Source organism: Crinia signifera, chromosome 12 (assembly GCF_055691185.1).
Source record: "Crinia signifera chromosome 12, ASM5569118v1, whole genome shotgun sequence".
Classification (NCBI taxonomy): domain Eukaryota; kingdom Metazoa; phylum Chordata; class Amphibia; order Anura; family Myobatrachidae; genus Crinia; species Crinia signifera.
This window is the reverse complement of record NC_139228.1, coordinates 90184682-90200476: the sequence shown is the minus strand read 5'-3', so window position 1 is coordinate 90200476 and position 15795 is coordinate 90184682. Positions and strand designations below refer to the sequence as shown.

At 35.6% G+C, this 15795-nt stretch overlaps 1 protein-coding gene across 1 annotated transcript; it reads right to left on the bottom strand.

Annotated features, from left to right (window-relative positions):
- Positions 1–5430: 5430 nt before the first annotated feature.
- Positions 5431–15751, bottom strand: LOC146049589 (uncharacterized). Its single transcript, XM_083166110.1, has 10 exons — positions 15541–15751; positions 12213–12306; positions 10473–10754; positions 9150–9297; positions 8041–8342; positions 7621–7828; positions 7388–7528; positions 7011–7147; positions 6383–6870; positions 5431–6208 (listed from the first exon to the last, which is right to left on the bottom strand). Exons 1-10 carry the CDS (start codon positions 15749–15751, stop codon positions 5580–5582), a joined length of 2640 nt encoding a protein of 879 aa, XP_083022236.1. The 3' UTR covers positions 5431–5579.
- Positions 15752–15795: the final 44 nt, after the last annotated feature.

Below are 15795 nucleotides of genomic sequence, written 5' to 3'. Positions count from 1 at the left end.
TGTGGATCAGCGAGGTACCTGTACACCGTTTGTTTGGGATCCCCCTGTGCTTTGCCCTTTTCCCTTTGTGGTGCTTTTGTTCACCAGGACTGTCTATCTCAGAACCTATATTGCAACTTACAACTGTGTGCTGTGTCACACATTGCACCAATCTGGCTCATTGTACCATACAGACCATCCAATATGGCAGATGAAGATAGTATTGGACAATTTAATTTTCCCATTGGTGACATCCACTCCCTCTCTGAGGTTGAGATTCAAGCTATTATTCTCAAAGGTGGCATTAATGATGAAGAGGAATCCCTGGCAACTGACATTATCTACAGAGACCTCTTACGTTTAAAAAAGAAGGAGATCGATTTCCATCTTCATGCCCTCTCTTTAAGTGACTATTATAAGTCAAAAATGATCCCCCGTGGTTTCCGCGTCAGGAACTGCCCGACCATCGGGCGCTACGATCCCCAGTTCTGTAAGCGCTGGATTGGGACCCTTAACAAGTGCTCCTTTGATCTTATGGTCCTTGTGGTGGAGCAATCATCCAAGGAACTTGCTGTGATCAAAGATAAAATCTCCAAATTTGAAACCGTGCACTTGGCCACTTTAGTGGCAGAAAAAGAGACGGATTGGATGGAACGGCTCAAGAGCCAATTGTCATCATACAAAAGAGAGCTTATCCTCTTTAAAAAAGAAAAATTATTAAAGGTGCAAACTGACTACGACAGACACACTGTCTACAGATGGTTGGCAGGCAATTCGGGAGAAGATTCTAAAAAACCTTTCTTTCGCCGCAATAAACGGCGCCCACAAAGAACTATCGATCAATTCGATACAGAAACATCGGCCGATAATACCAGCTCTAACAGCGAGGCTGACCAACGCAAACCCAGAGGTGCCAAAGCAGGCCCTTTAGGTGGACTCCCCCAGAGGGGTCGAGGCGGCCCCAAGTCCCACGTAAGAGGCGCTACACTCGAAGAGGGCAACAGTGGAAGAGGGGGTGGCCGTCCGGGTCGCCCACCAACGAACACGAGAATATAATCTTCAATCTGTCGTCCCATGACTTATCTAAAAGTGAGTTGAAACTCTTGAATCATGGACTCTCCTTCGTGCCCTCTGTGCCTTTCAGTGATTTACAGTGGCAAATTGAGAAACATGAACTCATTAGAAAAATCAAATTACAAGAGTTCTTTGCCAATCAACCCCCGTCCAATAAAACTGTCAAACCACCCCTACCTACAGTTTTGAAACAGTTTGCTCCTGCCTCCTCTTTCGAGCCATATTCAAATAATGCCAGCATTAAATCCTTTGCTAGGATGCTCGATACAGGACTTCCTGCCATTGTCGAGCACTCCTCGTCTGTCCACCCTAATCTTATGCCAGCGGAGCGTTTGGCCTTAAAAAATCTGAGTGAAAATAAAAATCTTGTTATTCGACAAGCCGATAAAGGCGGGGCGATAGTCCTGCAAGATCTCTCTGACTATCATGCCGAAATAATGAAACAACTTTCTGATGTTGACACCTATCGCCAGTTGACAGTCAACCCCACTGCTCAATGTCGACAGAAATTGACCAACATCTTACAAATGGGAGTAGATGCTAAAATTATTACTCAAGATATTCAAGCTGTCCTGGTTCCAGATTTTCCAATCACTCCTTGTTTATACACACTTCCGAAAATTCACAAGGGCTTGTCCCCTCCTCCGGGTCGCCCTATTGTGTCGGCATGCGGGTCGCTGCTGCAACCTACTGCAACTTATTTGGATGATCTACTACAACCGCTTATTAAATCTCAACCTACCTTCTTGTTGGACACCACCACTTTTTTACAAAATCTTCATCAGCTTCCCAGACTAGTAGACAATTGTCATTTGGCCACCATCGATGTGGTAAATCTCTACACCATGATTCCCCACGCCCTGGGTCTGGCTGCTTTGAGACGATTCCTCAATACCCACAGTGATTTTGATTCCATTAAAATTGATTTTCTTATTGAGCTCATGGATTTGATTTTGTATAATAATTTTTTTATTTACAATAATACTTTTTATTTACAGCTACGGGGCTGCGCTATGGGCAGTTCTGTGGCTCCTTCATATGCTAATATTTTCATGTTTTCTGTTGAGTTTGACATTTTTCTTTCTGACCCATGCATTGTTGATCATTTTATTATTTTTAAGAGATATATAGATGACCTGTTTGCCATCTGGCACGGTGATGTTAACCTGCTTCATGATGTCATTGTTAAACACAATGACACTAATAATGCCATCAAATTTACATTTGAAACATCCAGTAGTGAGGTCCACTTTCTGGACGTCAAAGTTTCCCTCAAAGCAGGTATCATCACCACCAGTGTTTATACCAAAAGCACGGACCGTAACACTCTGCTGTCCCCATCCAGTTGTCATCCCCGCAGTCTTGTTTCATCTTTGCCTTACTCCCAAATGTTACGCTACTACCGCATCAATAGCGATAGAGCTGATTGTGAGCAGCAACTTGATGCACTCATTAAAAAATTTTTGAAACGTGGCTTTAAACATCATGAGCTTGTCGCCTGCAAACGTAAGGTGTTACAATTAGACCGCGAGTCACTCCTCAGACACAAAAGTAAAGATACCAGCATGGCCAAGACTATGCCGTGGGTTAACAGATATAATGTTGTCTCTAATGAAACCACTGCTTTGGTTAAAAATAACTGGTCTCTAATTAAAAGCGACACGACTTTACCCCTCGGTGAGCACCGGGTTATGCCGTGCTACTCCAAGGGACGTAGTCTCAAGGATATTTTGGTTAAAACCAATACATCCATCAATCCAGAACCACCCACTGTGACATGGTTGGGTGTCCAAAAGAAAAAAGGTTGTTTTAGGTGCGCATGCACCACCTGTCAATTCCTTTTACCAGGTGATTCTTTTAGTCACCCCCATACCGGCCACACATTTAAAATCCGTCACAACCTTACTTGTAACTCTTCATACGTTGTTTACCAACTTATATGTCCATGCAGTTTATCCTACATAGGTAAAACTATTAGGAAATTTAAGGAAAGGATGACAATGCACAGGAGTACCATCCGTCAGGCATTGGCATCCGGCAGTAGTGAGCATCCTGTCGCCAGGCATTTTGTTGACAATCATCATCCTCTTAACAGCCTAAGATATCGGATGATTGATTGGGTGCCCCCCAATATTCGCGGCGGTGACCGTGGTACCCGTCTATTACAATGTGAAGCCCGGTGGATACACCGCTTGGGCACTATTGCCCCTAAAGGTCTAAACGAGCAAATTTCCTTTGCTGTATTCCGCTGAGCTCATAATATTGCGATTGTGTCTTTACTATATCTTTTGCCACATTGCGCTGTATTATGTGCAATTATGCTTTATTGGTGTGTATTTTTATTGTATCATGTATTGTCCTGTTTAATATGCTATTTCTAATTGATTAGTCATTTATTTGTCTCAGGCTAATTGCTGTTTTTATCACCTATGAAGTGAGATTGAGACGCAGGTGCATACATTTTTTCTATTTCTATTTTTTAATACTGTTGCCTCTTGGTTCTAGTCGCAGTTCTTTCTTGTCACTTTTTAATTATTTTTGGTGCAATTTTCCTCACAGTGTCTGAGAAAGCTGGATTGCGGTATCCATGGCAACCAAGCTCCCCACATGCTGCACACTTGTTCAGCATGTGACATCATCATGCTGCGCCCTGTGGGCTGCTCCCTTGTCTCTCTGTGTCTCAGCCTCACTTCCTTGGTCTATGCTGCTATAAAGGTATGTCTTTTTTCTCTATTCTTTGTAACCTGACGAAAATTTGATAAATAAATTGAAACGTTGCTGCATACTAGCTGGCTTGTCTAGTTTATGGAGAATAGCCACGAGTGCCCCACCGCAAATCTACTATATTTTTCTATGTGCTGGCACCGGCGCTGCTGCATTTGGTTATAGTGAGTGCCAAACCCGAGTTGGATATATATATATATATATATATATATATATATATATATATATATATATATATATATATATATATATATATATATATATATATATATATATATGGAAATACATTTCATTATATTCTATGAATAATGACAACCACACAAAGAGATCAAAGTAAACAAATGAATTTTATTGTATTGTATTGTCATTTTATTATACATATATTTAAAAAAAAAAATAAAGATTTTTTATTATAATCAGCATTATTGTTGAATAAAGTAAATAATACTTATTAAATAAAACATTTTTTTAAAAATAAACATACTTCAATCTGGCATTAATATAAAATCATTTGTTTTATTAAAAAGACACATGTATACAGTTTACATAAATAAATAAAAAACTACATTTAAAAAACAACATTATTCTGAAAACAGATATTTATTTCAATACATTGTGCACAAAACTATTTAACAAAAATGACAAACATATATTTAAAACAAGCATTAACATATTTTTTTATTTATTTTATTTTGCAAACTGTATTTATACAACCGTTTGATCAATAGATTAACAGTTCTATAAATATAGTTTTCAAAAATAAAATCAATAAAGATAATAATGAAAAACTAGCATTAATATTAAATAAAATATGCTTTATTATCATATTAAAAATGTATTAGCACATTTAAAAAATAGACATATATTTAGAACCAGCATTATCAAGAAATAAAAATAAAGAATTTTATTGGACCAACTGTTGAATAAATGCAGTTTACATAAATAACATAAAAAAAGGATTTTTAAAAATAACTTTATTGTGAAAAAAAGAAACCTATTTTAAAGAAATTTCAACATTTGACAAAAATGGCATAGACATATTTAATCAGCATTAATATAAAATAAAATAATGATATGCATTTTATTTTTGCAATCTCTATTTATACACATGTTGGTTCAACAGTTGTAATAAATACAGTTTGCAAAAATAAAATAAATACAATCAACCAAAAAATATTTTGAAAAATAACTTTATTTTGAAAAAGAAAAACAACTATATTTATTAAAGCAATGTGTACATAAAATATAAATTAATACATTTTATAGAAAAAAAAAATATATACAGATTGATAATGCTGGATTTAATTGTCATTATATATATATATAGCATGGTTGTATCAGGGTACAAACAAACAGCGGCACTCGATGGGTTTTCAAAAAGACTGTATTCAAAAATTCTTTTGAATACAGTCTTTTTGAAAACCCATCGAGTGCCGCTGTTTGTTTGTACCCTGATACAACCACGCTACCCATTGGACCCTGAAGGCACCTGGGAATTTGATTTTGAAAGTTGGAGTGCCAAGCCGCAAATACAGAATTCTATATATATATTATAATTTTGCAATCTGTATTTATACGACTGTTGTTTCAACAGTTGCATAAATACAGTTTGCAAAAATAAAATATCTAAAAATTATAATTAAAATCCAGCATTATTATAAGATAAAATAAATGGTTTTTGAATAAATAACTTTATTGTGCAAAAAAAAATAACAATTGTATTTATCAAAGTAACATGTACACAAAACATAAATAAATACATTTTACAGAAAATCTAAATATACAATCCAAAAAAAAAATAATTACTTGTCCAACCATGATAAGTCCGCTCCTTCCCCTCTAAACGAGGATTTAGTCACTCCATAGTCAAAAAGCAATTCCATTCCCGGAGAAATGTCTTGCATAGCCGATAACAAAACCGTAGGTATTTGATTTTCAAAAAGGGGATAATAAATAGGTTTAACATTGTTTTTCTTCCTAGAATGGTTTAATTTCCGACCAAAAGTTGTAACTAATTGTGGGTGGCAAATGCATGGCGCATTTGTTGCATCTACACACAGGCGCTTTCCTTTATTGTCTTTAAAAAAGAATAGGCATCCCATTGCTCCCTCAGTCACAGTGTCCATTATCTTCTCACCTTCTTCATGTGATATTAAAGATCCATGATAGTCACACAAGATTTCCCCCTCCTTAAAAGATCTGGTGGCAATAACCTTCTCTCCTTTCTCTTCATCTGGTACGATAACCAGACCTTTCCATTTTTGTTGGGAGACCAGATGTTCTAACTCTACATTGTCCTTCACTGATCTTGCAGGCTGTGGTTTCCAGTTAGCAGTAATGTCAACCATTCTTGGGACATTTTGTTTCCACCCCTGGATGGCCACATAACGTGTAACTTTCCTCTCATCTGGAAGCCTTGCACGGAATTGTCCTATAGAAAAAAGTATTAAAAATTAATTAGAATTGCTATAAAGTTTATATAGTTCATGAACAAACTAGTTACTCTTCTAGTTTTTTATTTTATTATTATTTAAAGCAATCAATAAAATGACTTATTTGGGGATTCCCCTTAGCCTTAGAGATATAAGAATGTAGCATGTCTTACCAATTATATCATCTATACGCATCTTATTCTGCTCCTTCCGCCACTTGTCATAGCAATAACGACCATGTTCTAGTTTCTGACAATCTTTGAGCGGAGGGCAATCTTTGTCCATTTGCACGGGATATTCTGACTTGAATCTTGAATAGATGTCTTCTTTAGTTCTCTTCACAGGTGGTGGTGGTAGATCATCTTCTTCAACCTCTTCCCGGTGCCTCTTTCTCCCGTCGACATCTCTTGAAATCCCTTCACCAGCTCTTGACGTCCTTTCAGCATCTGTGGAAACACGAAGACAACCCAAATTACTGACAATTTGTGACGCCATCACAAGATCATCAACATTTTTCATTCGATTATGCTTGTCTGCCGTCGCATCTGTGTGGGCCAAATAATGGGAAATGGCACTCTTCTCTCCATGGGAAACTTTGCTGTTGATGAATGTTTCAATCACACGGCGAACTTCCTGACTTGTGATCGGCTCCAGATCATACCTAGAAAGGGAATATAAATACAATATATTAAAACAATGAAAATGTTAGCAAAAATAAATAAAGTTTGGTTTATCCCTCAGGGTTTGCTCATACACATAAGGAAGAATGATCAATATATTCTTTAAGTCATCTACACTTACTTTTGATGAAATCTTGAGACATCATTAGAGACATTATATATTTTTTGTCCAGTCGTTGAAATGAAAAAATATACACTGTCCTCATTGCTTGTCCGAAAAAATGTGGGCCGGACTTTTTTGAAGTAAGTGTCAAACCACTGAAAGGAAAGAGATATAAATGTTACCTTTGCAGACAAAATGGATATTAAACAACAGGCATTATATTTGAGAAATACAAGATAAAGTTGGATGTCATGGGACACAATATTACTAAAGCTGAATGATTGATTGAAATTATAGAGTTGAAAAAGAGAATAAAGTGGCCTTGTGGAAACTATATATCTTACTTTTGGCATGAATTTCACTAGCAAGACATATTTGAAATATTTGAGACTTACCATTTCCTCATCCTCTTCAAGAGCAAAACAAGCAACTTGCTGCGTTGATGTTTTGTGGGTCTTCACACCAACAACAGCTGTGATCACCAATTTATCCCCAATACGTGACTTGTGGGGAATCCTTTGGAGCCACTCGGTCACCTGCAGATAACAAAAAAATAGTTACTCTACTACTCTGGAGTGTGGAAGGAACAGAGAGATCAGGGATTATAAAAAAAAAAAAAACTACTTACTGTAAAATTTTGGACGACACCAGGTCGTTGCAGGTGCTTGAGAATGACCACGGACTCAAGATAATAGAGAATGATCAATCTCTCCTTTTCATTCAACTCCTGATCTGCCTTTGCCTTTTGAATGGCTTCAACAAATCCAGGTTTTGCCACCACCAGAAGTTTACGACAGTCTTCTGGGGTTTTGACATTGGTAGTGAGCATGTCAAATCTGCAAATAATAAATACAAAATTATTAAACATACACCAGTTATCATATAATTATACAATAATATAGGACAACCAATAAATTGTTGTAGTTACCCCACCCACACACACAGTTATTAAAATCACAGCCCTTTTCCTTGTCAGGAGGACAAAAAGTATCTATAGACCAGATAAAAAAAAAAAATGTTTGCCTTTAAATTTGATTTTTACTCTTACCTTTTTGCCACAATCTCCCGTGAGACACCTTTGCTTATCGTCCGTTGAATGTCCCTCGTTCTTTTGAGGAATTGTTCGAAAGAATCATACAGGACCTTGTTGTTTTGCACCAGGTTGGTGGCTGTAATGTTGTATGTGACAAACCTCCGCACACTCTTCAGGTAGTTTGAGGCTGTCTGATTTGTCAACCCCGTTGCTCTGAGTTTGTTGAAGTACTGGATCGATTTCTCAACATCCAGTACAAAATCCAAAGATACTTTTGTGTTGTCCATGAAGTACAAGTATCTTGCAACATTTTCCACCTAAGAATAAAGAGACAAAAATAAGATTACATTTTCTAAAATACAAAAGCTGATATAAAATACATTCTAACAATGGTATACATTTAATGTGCCCATTATTGGGATGCCAATGATGAGATTGCTGACCATGGCATCCAGACTGCAAACATAATGCCATTGACTATATGCCATCTGGGAATGGGATACATCTGTCATCCTGATATCAAGTATAGTGGGATGTAGGGGTGGGATTTTAGGGCTAGGCACTAGGGGGGCAGTTAGGGTTAGGGTGTGGGGAAGAAGGTTAGGCAGCACAGAGTGTGGGATAGGGTAAGGTACTAAGGATTAGGTTTAAGCACCACTGGGGAGGGTTGGACACCAAGAAAGGAAGGTTAGGGGAGGGGAGGGAGTTTAATTAGTAAACCTACTGGGGTGCATTGGGGTTTCTGGTGGATGAGATACCAAGGTCCATAGTCTGACCACTGGTATCCTAATAGCCTGCATATCATACAGAATATCTAAAAACAACAAGTAAACCTTTCTTATAGCAAAGGGACGGTTATTGGAAAACAAGAGTAAATTAGCAATGTTATATAAAGGTGTTATGCATTAGGTCACTGATTGCTTACCTTGGCACTCCAGCTGTTGTAGAACTACAAATTCCAGCATGCCCTGCACCAGTTTTAGCATCACCAAATAGCAATACTATAGCAGGACATGGTGTTCAACAACAGATGGAGTGCCAAGGTTAGCCATCACTGCATTTCTGATTATGGAAAATAGAACAAACAACAGAATTGAATTGTTTATAAATACTTAAATTATTACCTCCTGCATGCAATTGGGTATTTCCAAGGTCTCAAACAAGTGTTTCCTGAAGCCCTCAAGGATGGGGTGATCCTTACTGTGCTTGTCGTATAGCCCAGCTTCCGTCATTTTCTTCCTTAATGGCACTGTAAAGTTCGGTGTGGAATTACTGGAAGTAATAAGAACAAAAATCAGATCTATTTTCATAAATGACAAATTGTTAAAAAGCAAGAGATAGAGATAATGAGGAACAAGGGATGAGGTGCGTGGAGAGGTAGACAGAACAGATATTATGGGAAAAGCTAGAATTGATGACAAATCAATCATCCTCTTTACTTACCAAGCTTGATTTTCAGTATTAGTAGTGTCTGTTCCCTCTGACACACGCCTGTCCTCTTCTGTTTGCAGAGGCCTATGGATAAAGGATTTGGGTTTATTGAAGAAGACTGATAATATAACATAGAGTGCACTGTAATGTCATATTATATATGAATATACTGATGGGTGGGCAGGGAAGGAATAACATTTTAAAGATGCATAATCTACTATATATAATCTACTACTACGACATAATAATAATAATAATAATAATAATAATAATAATAATAATAATAATAATAATAATAATAATAATAATAATAATAATACAACTTGTACTAAGATTTTATTTTTACTATAATAATAATAATAATAACAACAACTACTACTACTACTAATACTACTGCTATACTAACAACAACAACAACAACAACAACAACAACAACTACTACTACTACTACTACTACTAACAACTACTAACAACTACTACTACTACTACTAACAACTACTACTACTACCAACTACTACTACTACTACTAACAACTACTACTACTAACAACTACTACTACTAACAACTACTACTACTAACAACTACTACTACTAACAACTACTACTACTAACAACTACTACTACTAACAACAACTACTACTAACAACTACTACTACTAACAACTACTACTACTAACAACTACTACTACTAACAACTACTACTACTACTACTACTACTACTACTACTACTAATAATAATAATAATAATAATAATAATAATAATAATAATAATAATAATAAAACTTGTACTAATATTTTATTTTTACTATAATAATATTATACTATATAATATTTATACTACTTATAGCAATAGCTGCTAATGCTACCACTACTACTACAACTACTACTACTACGACTACTACTACTACTACTACTACTAATAATAATAATAATAATAATAATAATAGATAAATAAAGTTATGGTAAGCTATGAAAACAGAGAATATCATTAGAGATACAGCATGCATCATTTACATACCGTGCTGTGGCTGAGGGTTTCCCTTTAACTAAAACTCCAGACCTCTCAAAGAATAACACCAGCTCCTCCATTTGAACAGGAGTGTGATGTCTGAAGCTGGGGTCATTATAATCCACTATGGTGAGGTTCTGTAACACCTTCCTGGAGTTGGAACGCGCTTCCTCAACCAAGATAGGGATCTGTGCAGAGTCCGCCTTCTTCTGACAGACCCGTTGGAGATGCACAGACAGGTTCGTATCCAGTTTTTCACAAAACTTGCAAGCAAGTGGGGTTCTGTGGGTCCTGCAAAATAAGAATAACATATCAGTGATTATGCAGCACAGCAAGCAATACTATATTGTCTAGTGACAAGAAAGGCAAACATGGAATAGTGACACATTAGGCAGGGGAAGTGGGTATAGGAAGTGGGGGATTTACTGGGAGTCCCATTTCACATGATGTTGCTATGGGCAACGTATCAGAATCTGAATCTACTTATTAATTATTTAGCACCTTCTAGAAGATAATATACAGTATCTGTTTGCTTATAGCAACATCCCAGGTGAAATAAAACTCCCATTTTAGAAAATATCCCCCCTGAGATAACAGAAAAAAGATGGGTAAAAACTAGACAGAGTTACCAGGCATTAGAGAAGGATAAAACAATACAGTATTACTTACTTATTCTTCATGTTTTCCATTATGAAATGAAAAGATGAGATAAAATCCAGCAGAAGAACAATAAGTCAGTATCTTACAGAGCTAGTATAGCAATGCCAAGCTTAGAACAGATTGTAACTTGTGCTGGGAGAGGGAGGCCTTTATATGGTTGGTGTTGTAAAAGGAACCAATCAGAGAGAGCGGCCAGGTGTGATGTATGTGAGTCATTCTATTCACACTTTTGAATAATAGTTTAACAGTGAGACTGTAACAATACAGTGGCTGACAGTCTGAGCGGCACCAGTAAGAAAATTATGTAAATATGGCCAATTGCAGTCACACATCTACCTCACACCTCTATGCATAATATGGCAGACACTGGTGTGTATTGCAATGGCTAATTATAACCCATTATGTAACTCTGGCCATTCCAGTCACACATCTACCTCACACCTCTATGCATAATATGGCAGACACTGGTGCAATGGCTAATTATAAACTATTATATATAAAATCTGTTGACAACAGATTATAATTATAATGGGCGATGCCAAGCTCACTAATTAGATACAATGTGTATTGGGCATACAAACCCTGGATTTCCTATACAATACAGAATACACTATTACTCCTAATGACTATTAAACATTCCCTGACCTGTCTGTCTGTTACTGTGTGACTACAGTGTTGGTGCGAGATTCGGCCACTCACCCTTCTAAGGTCTCCAAAGTATATATTTTATTCCTTGTATATAATGCCCTCTAGAATACGCCATCACTATGAAGAAAATAAAGTGACAGGTGACAGATAAATAATCACACTTGGCTACAATAAAATACATGTAAGAAAAATTTAAGTGGGATCAGAATTACTCATTTTGGCCCATTTCAGCTGTAACCATATCAAAGGAGCTTCATCATTTCCCATGCATGCACGCACATGCATTTCCAAATTACATAGGCCCAACTCCTTTGTTCATAACACAGGGAGGGGGAGGGGGGGAGAAAAATAATATTAAAGCATATTAAAGAAATCAATTTTAAATAAATATTGAAAATATACAACCGTGCTCAGTTGCCGGTATCCATGTCCTATTCCTACTGCTCCAGATCCTGTGGTGATGGCAACCTTGGTGGTGCTGGATGAGTCCATAGTGCTGGAGGCCTCTGGGTGCCATGGATGATGGTGGTCAAGACTGAAACCATTGAAAGGAGAGATACAGTACATCATTTTCCGACACGATGGATATAAAACAAACATGCTTGTCTTACATACAGTAATATATAAATGTAGTTAGTGAATATGGATGGCAGCATTAGTGAAAAACTCAATGTTGACCTCTGAATGTTGACCATACCCATGTCGACCTAATGATTGTGTTTTCCTAATGACACTTTCTCCATAACCCATGTTGACCTTCATGCATGTCAACCTTCAGTGGTTGAGCTAATTCTTGTAGACCTAATGTCTGTCTTTCCTATGACCCATGCTCAGGGTTCTTAGCTCTTAAAGACTGCCCCGTGTACCCCAACATACATATTGCACATATAAGCTTGTTACCTTGATGTTCATTCGAACAACGGTTTGTATAAATATGTGCCAAAATAGGGAAAAATTAAAGTACAATTATATTTGTAAATACCCTACATTGTTAGTGTACAATCCTGTTTATCTGGGCATTTGGTCAGTATGTCAACAAGCATTACATCGACCACTGAAGGTCAATGTGCATGAAGGTCAACATGACTGAAGGTTGACATGCATAAAGGTGGACCTGACTGAAGGTCCACATCTGTTAGGTTGACAGGGACATTAGTTCAACACATGCATTAGGTCGACATGGGGAAGGTCGACAGTTAAAATGTCCACATTAAGTTTTTCCCTTTTTCTTGAGTTGACATGTGCCGACAGGCAGTTTCTCATGCCACTAGGCTGTGGTGGTAGAATAAATTATTGTGTAGAGTGTAGTGAGACACATACCCAAAGCATGGTGAGTGCAGCATGTCATGGAGGGGATGTGCTGCACTTTTTAGTGTCCATGTTGCAACAATAGTGAGAAAATCAATGTTGGCATTTGAATGTTGACCAAACCCATGTCGACCTAATGATTGTGTTTTCCCAACGACCCTTTCTCCCTAACCCTAATATATATATATATATATATATATATATATATATATATATATATATATATATATATATATGGCTGTACGGCCCGGCACTCACTCCTTGTGGTCACCCGCCCCCGTGCCTGTCTTGTGGTATTTGCAGTCAAAGTGGAAGAAGACTAGCACTCGTGGGTCTTTGAAAAATGTTATATTGAAAAATGGGTAAAAACCAACCAATGTTTCGAGGCAGCGCCCCTTTGTCAAGGTGTAGGTTCTCACCTACACCTTGACAAAGGGGCGCTGCCCTGAAATGTTGGTTGGTTTTTACCCATTTTTCAATACAAAGTTTTTTCAAAGACCCGCGAGTGCTAGTCTTCTTCCACTTTGACTATATATATATATATATATATATATATATATATATATATATATATATATATATATATGGAAATACATTTCATTATATTCTATGAATAATGACAACCACACAAAGAGATCAAAGTAAACAAATGAATTTTATTGTATTGTATTGTCATTTTATTATACATATATTTAAAAAAAAATAAAGATTTTTTATTATAATCAGCATTATTGTTGAATAAAGTAAATAATACTTATTAAATAAAACATTTTTTTTAAAATAAACATACTTCAATCTGGCATTAATATAAAATCATTTGTTTTATTAAAAAGACACATGTATACAGTTTACATAAATAAATAAAAAACTACATTTAAAAAACAACATTATTCTGAAAACAGATATTTATTTCAATACATTGTGCACAAAACTATTTAACAAAAATGACAAACATAACAAAAATGACAAACATATATTTAAAACAAGCATTAACATATTTTTTTATTTATTTTATTTTGCAAACTGTATTTATACAACCGTTTGATCAATAGATTAACAGTTCTATAAATATAGTTTTCAAAAATAAAATCAATAAAGATAATAATGAAAAACTAGCATTAATATTAAATAAAATATGCTTTATTATCATATTAAAAATGTATTAGCACATTTAAAAAATAGACATATATTTAGAACCAGCATTATCAAGAAATAAAAATAAAGAATTTTATTGGACCAACTGTTGAATAAATGCAGTTTACATAAATAACATAAAAAAAGGATTTTTAAAAATAACTTTATTGTTAAAAAAAGAAACCTATTTTAAATAAATTTCAACATTTGACAAAAATGGCATAGACATATTTAATCAGCATTAATATAAAATAAAAAAATGATATGCATTTTATTTTTGCAATCTCTATTTATACACATGTTGGTTCAACAGTTGTAATAAATACAGTTTGCAAAAATAAAATAAATACAATCAACCAAAAAATATTTTGAAAAATAACTTTATTTTGAAAAAGAAAAACAACTATATTTATTAAAGCAATGTGTACATAAAATATAAATTAATACATTTTATAGAAAAAAAAAATATATACAGATTGATAATGCTGGATTTAATTGTCATTATATATATATATAGCATGGTTGTATCAGGGTACAAACAAACAGCGGCACTCGATGGGTTTTCAAAAAGACTGTATTCAAAAATTCTTTTGAATACAGTCTTTTTGAAAACCCATCGAGTGCCGCTGTTTGTTTGTACCCTGATACAACCACGCTACCCATTGGACCCTGAAGGCACCTGGGAATTTGATTTTGAAAGTTGGAGTGCCAAGCCGCAAATACAGAATTCTATATATATATTATAATTTTGCAATCTGTATTTATACAACTGTTGTTTCAACAGTTGCATAAATACAGTTTGCAAAAATAAAATATCTAAAAATTATAATTAAAATCCAGCATTATTATAAGATAAAATAAATGGTTTTTGAATAAATAACTTTATTGTGCAAAAAAAAATAACAATTGTATTTATCAAAGTAACATGTACACAAAACATAAATAAATACATTTTACAGAAAATCTAAATATACAATCCAAAAAAAAAATAATTACTTGTCCAACCATGATAAGTCCGCTCCTTCCCCTCTAAACGAGGATTTAGTCACTCCATAGTCAAAAAGCAATTCCATTCCCGGAGAAATGTCTTGCATAGCCGATAACAAAACCGTAGGTATTTGATTTTCAAAAAGGGGATAATAAATAGGTTTAACATTGTTTTTCTTCCTAGAATGGTTTAATTTCCGACCAAAAGTTGTAACTAATTGTGGGTGGCAAATGCATGGCACATTTGTTGCATCTACACACAGGCGCTTTCCTTTATTGTCTTTAAAAAAGAATAGGAATCCCATTGCTCCCTCAGTCACAGTGTCCATTATCTTCTCACCTTCTTCATGTGATATTAAAGATCCATGATAGTCACACAAGATTTCCCCCTTCTTAAAAGATCTGGTGGCAATAACCTTCTCTCCTTTCTCTTCATCTGGTACGATAACCAGACCTTTCCATTTTTGTTGGGAGACCAGATGTTCTAACTCTACATTGTCCTTCACTGATCTTGCAGGCTGTGGTTTCCAGTTAGCAGTAATGTCAACCATTCTTGGGACATTTTGTTTCCACCCCTGGATGGCCACATAACGTG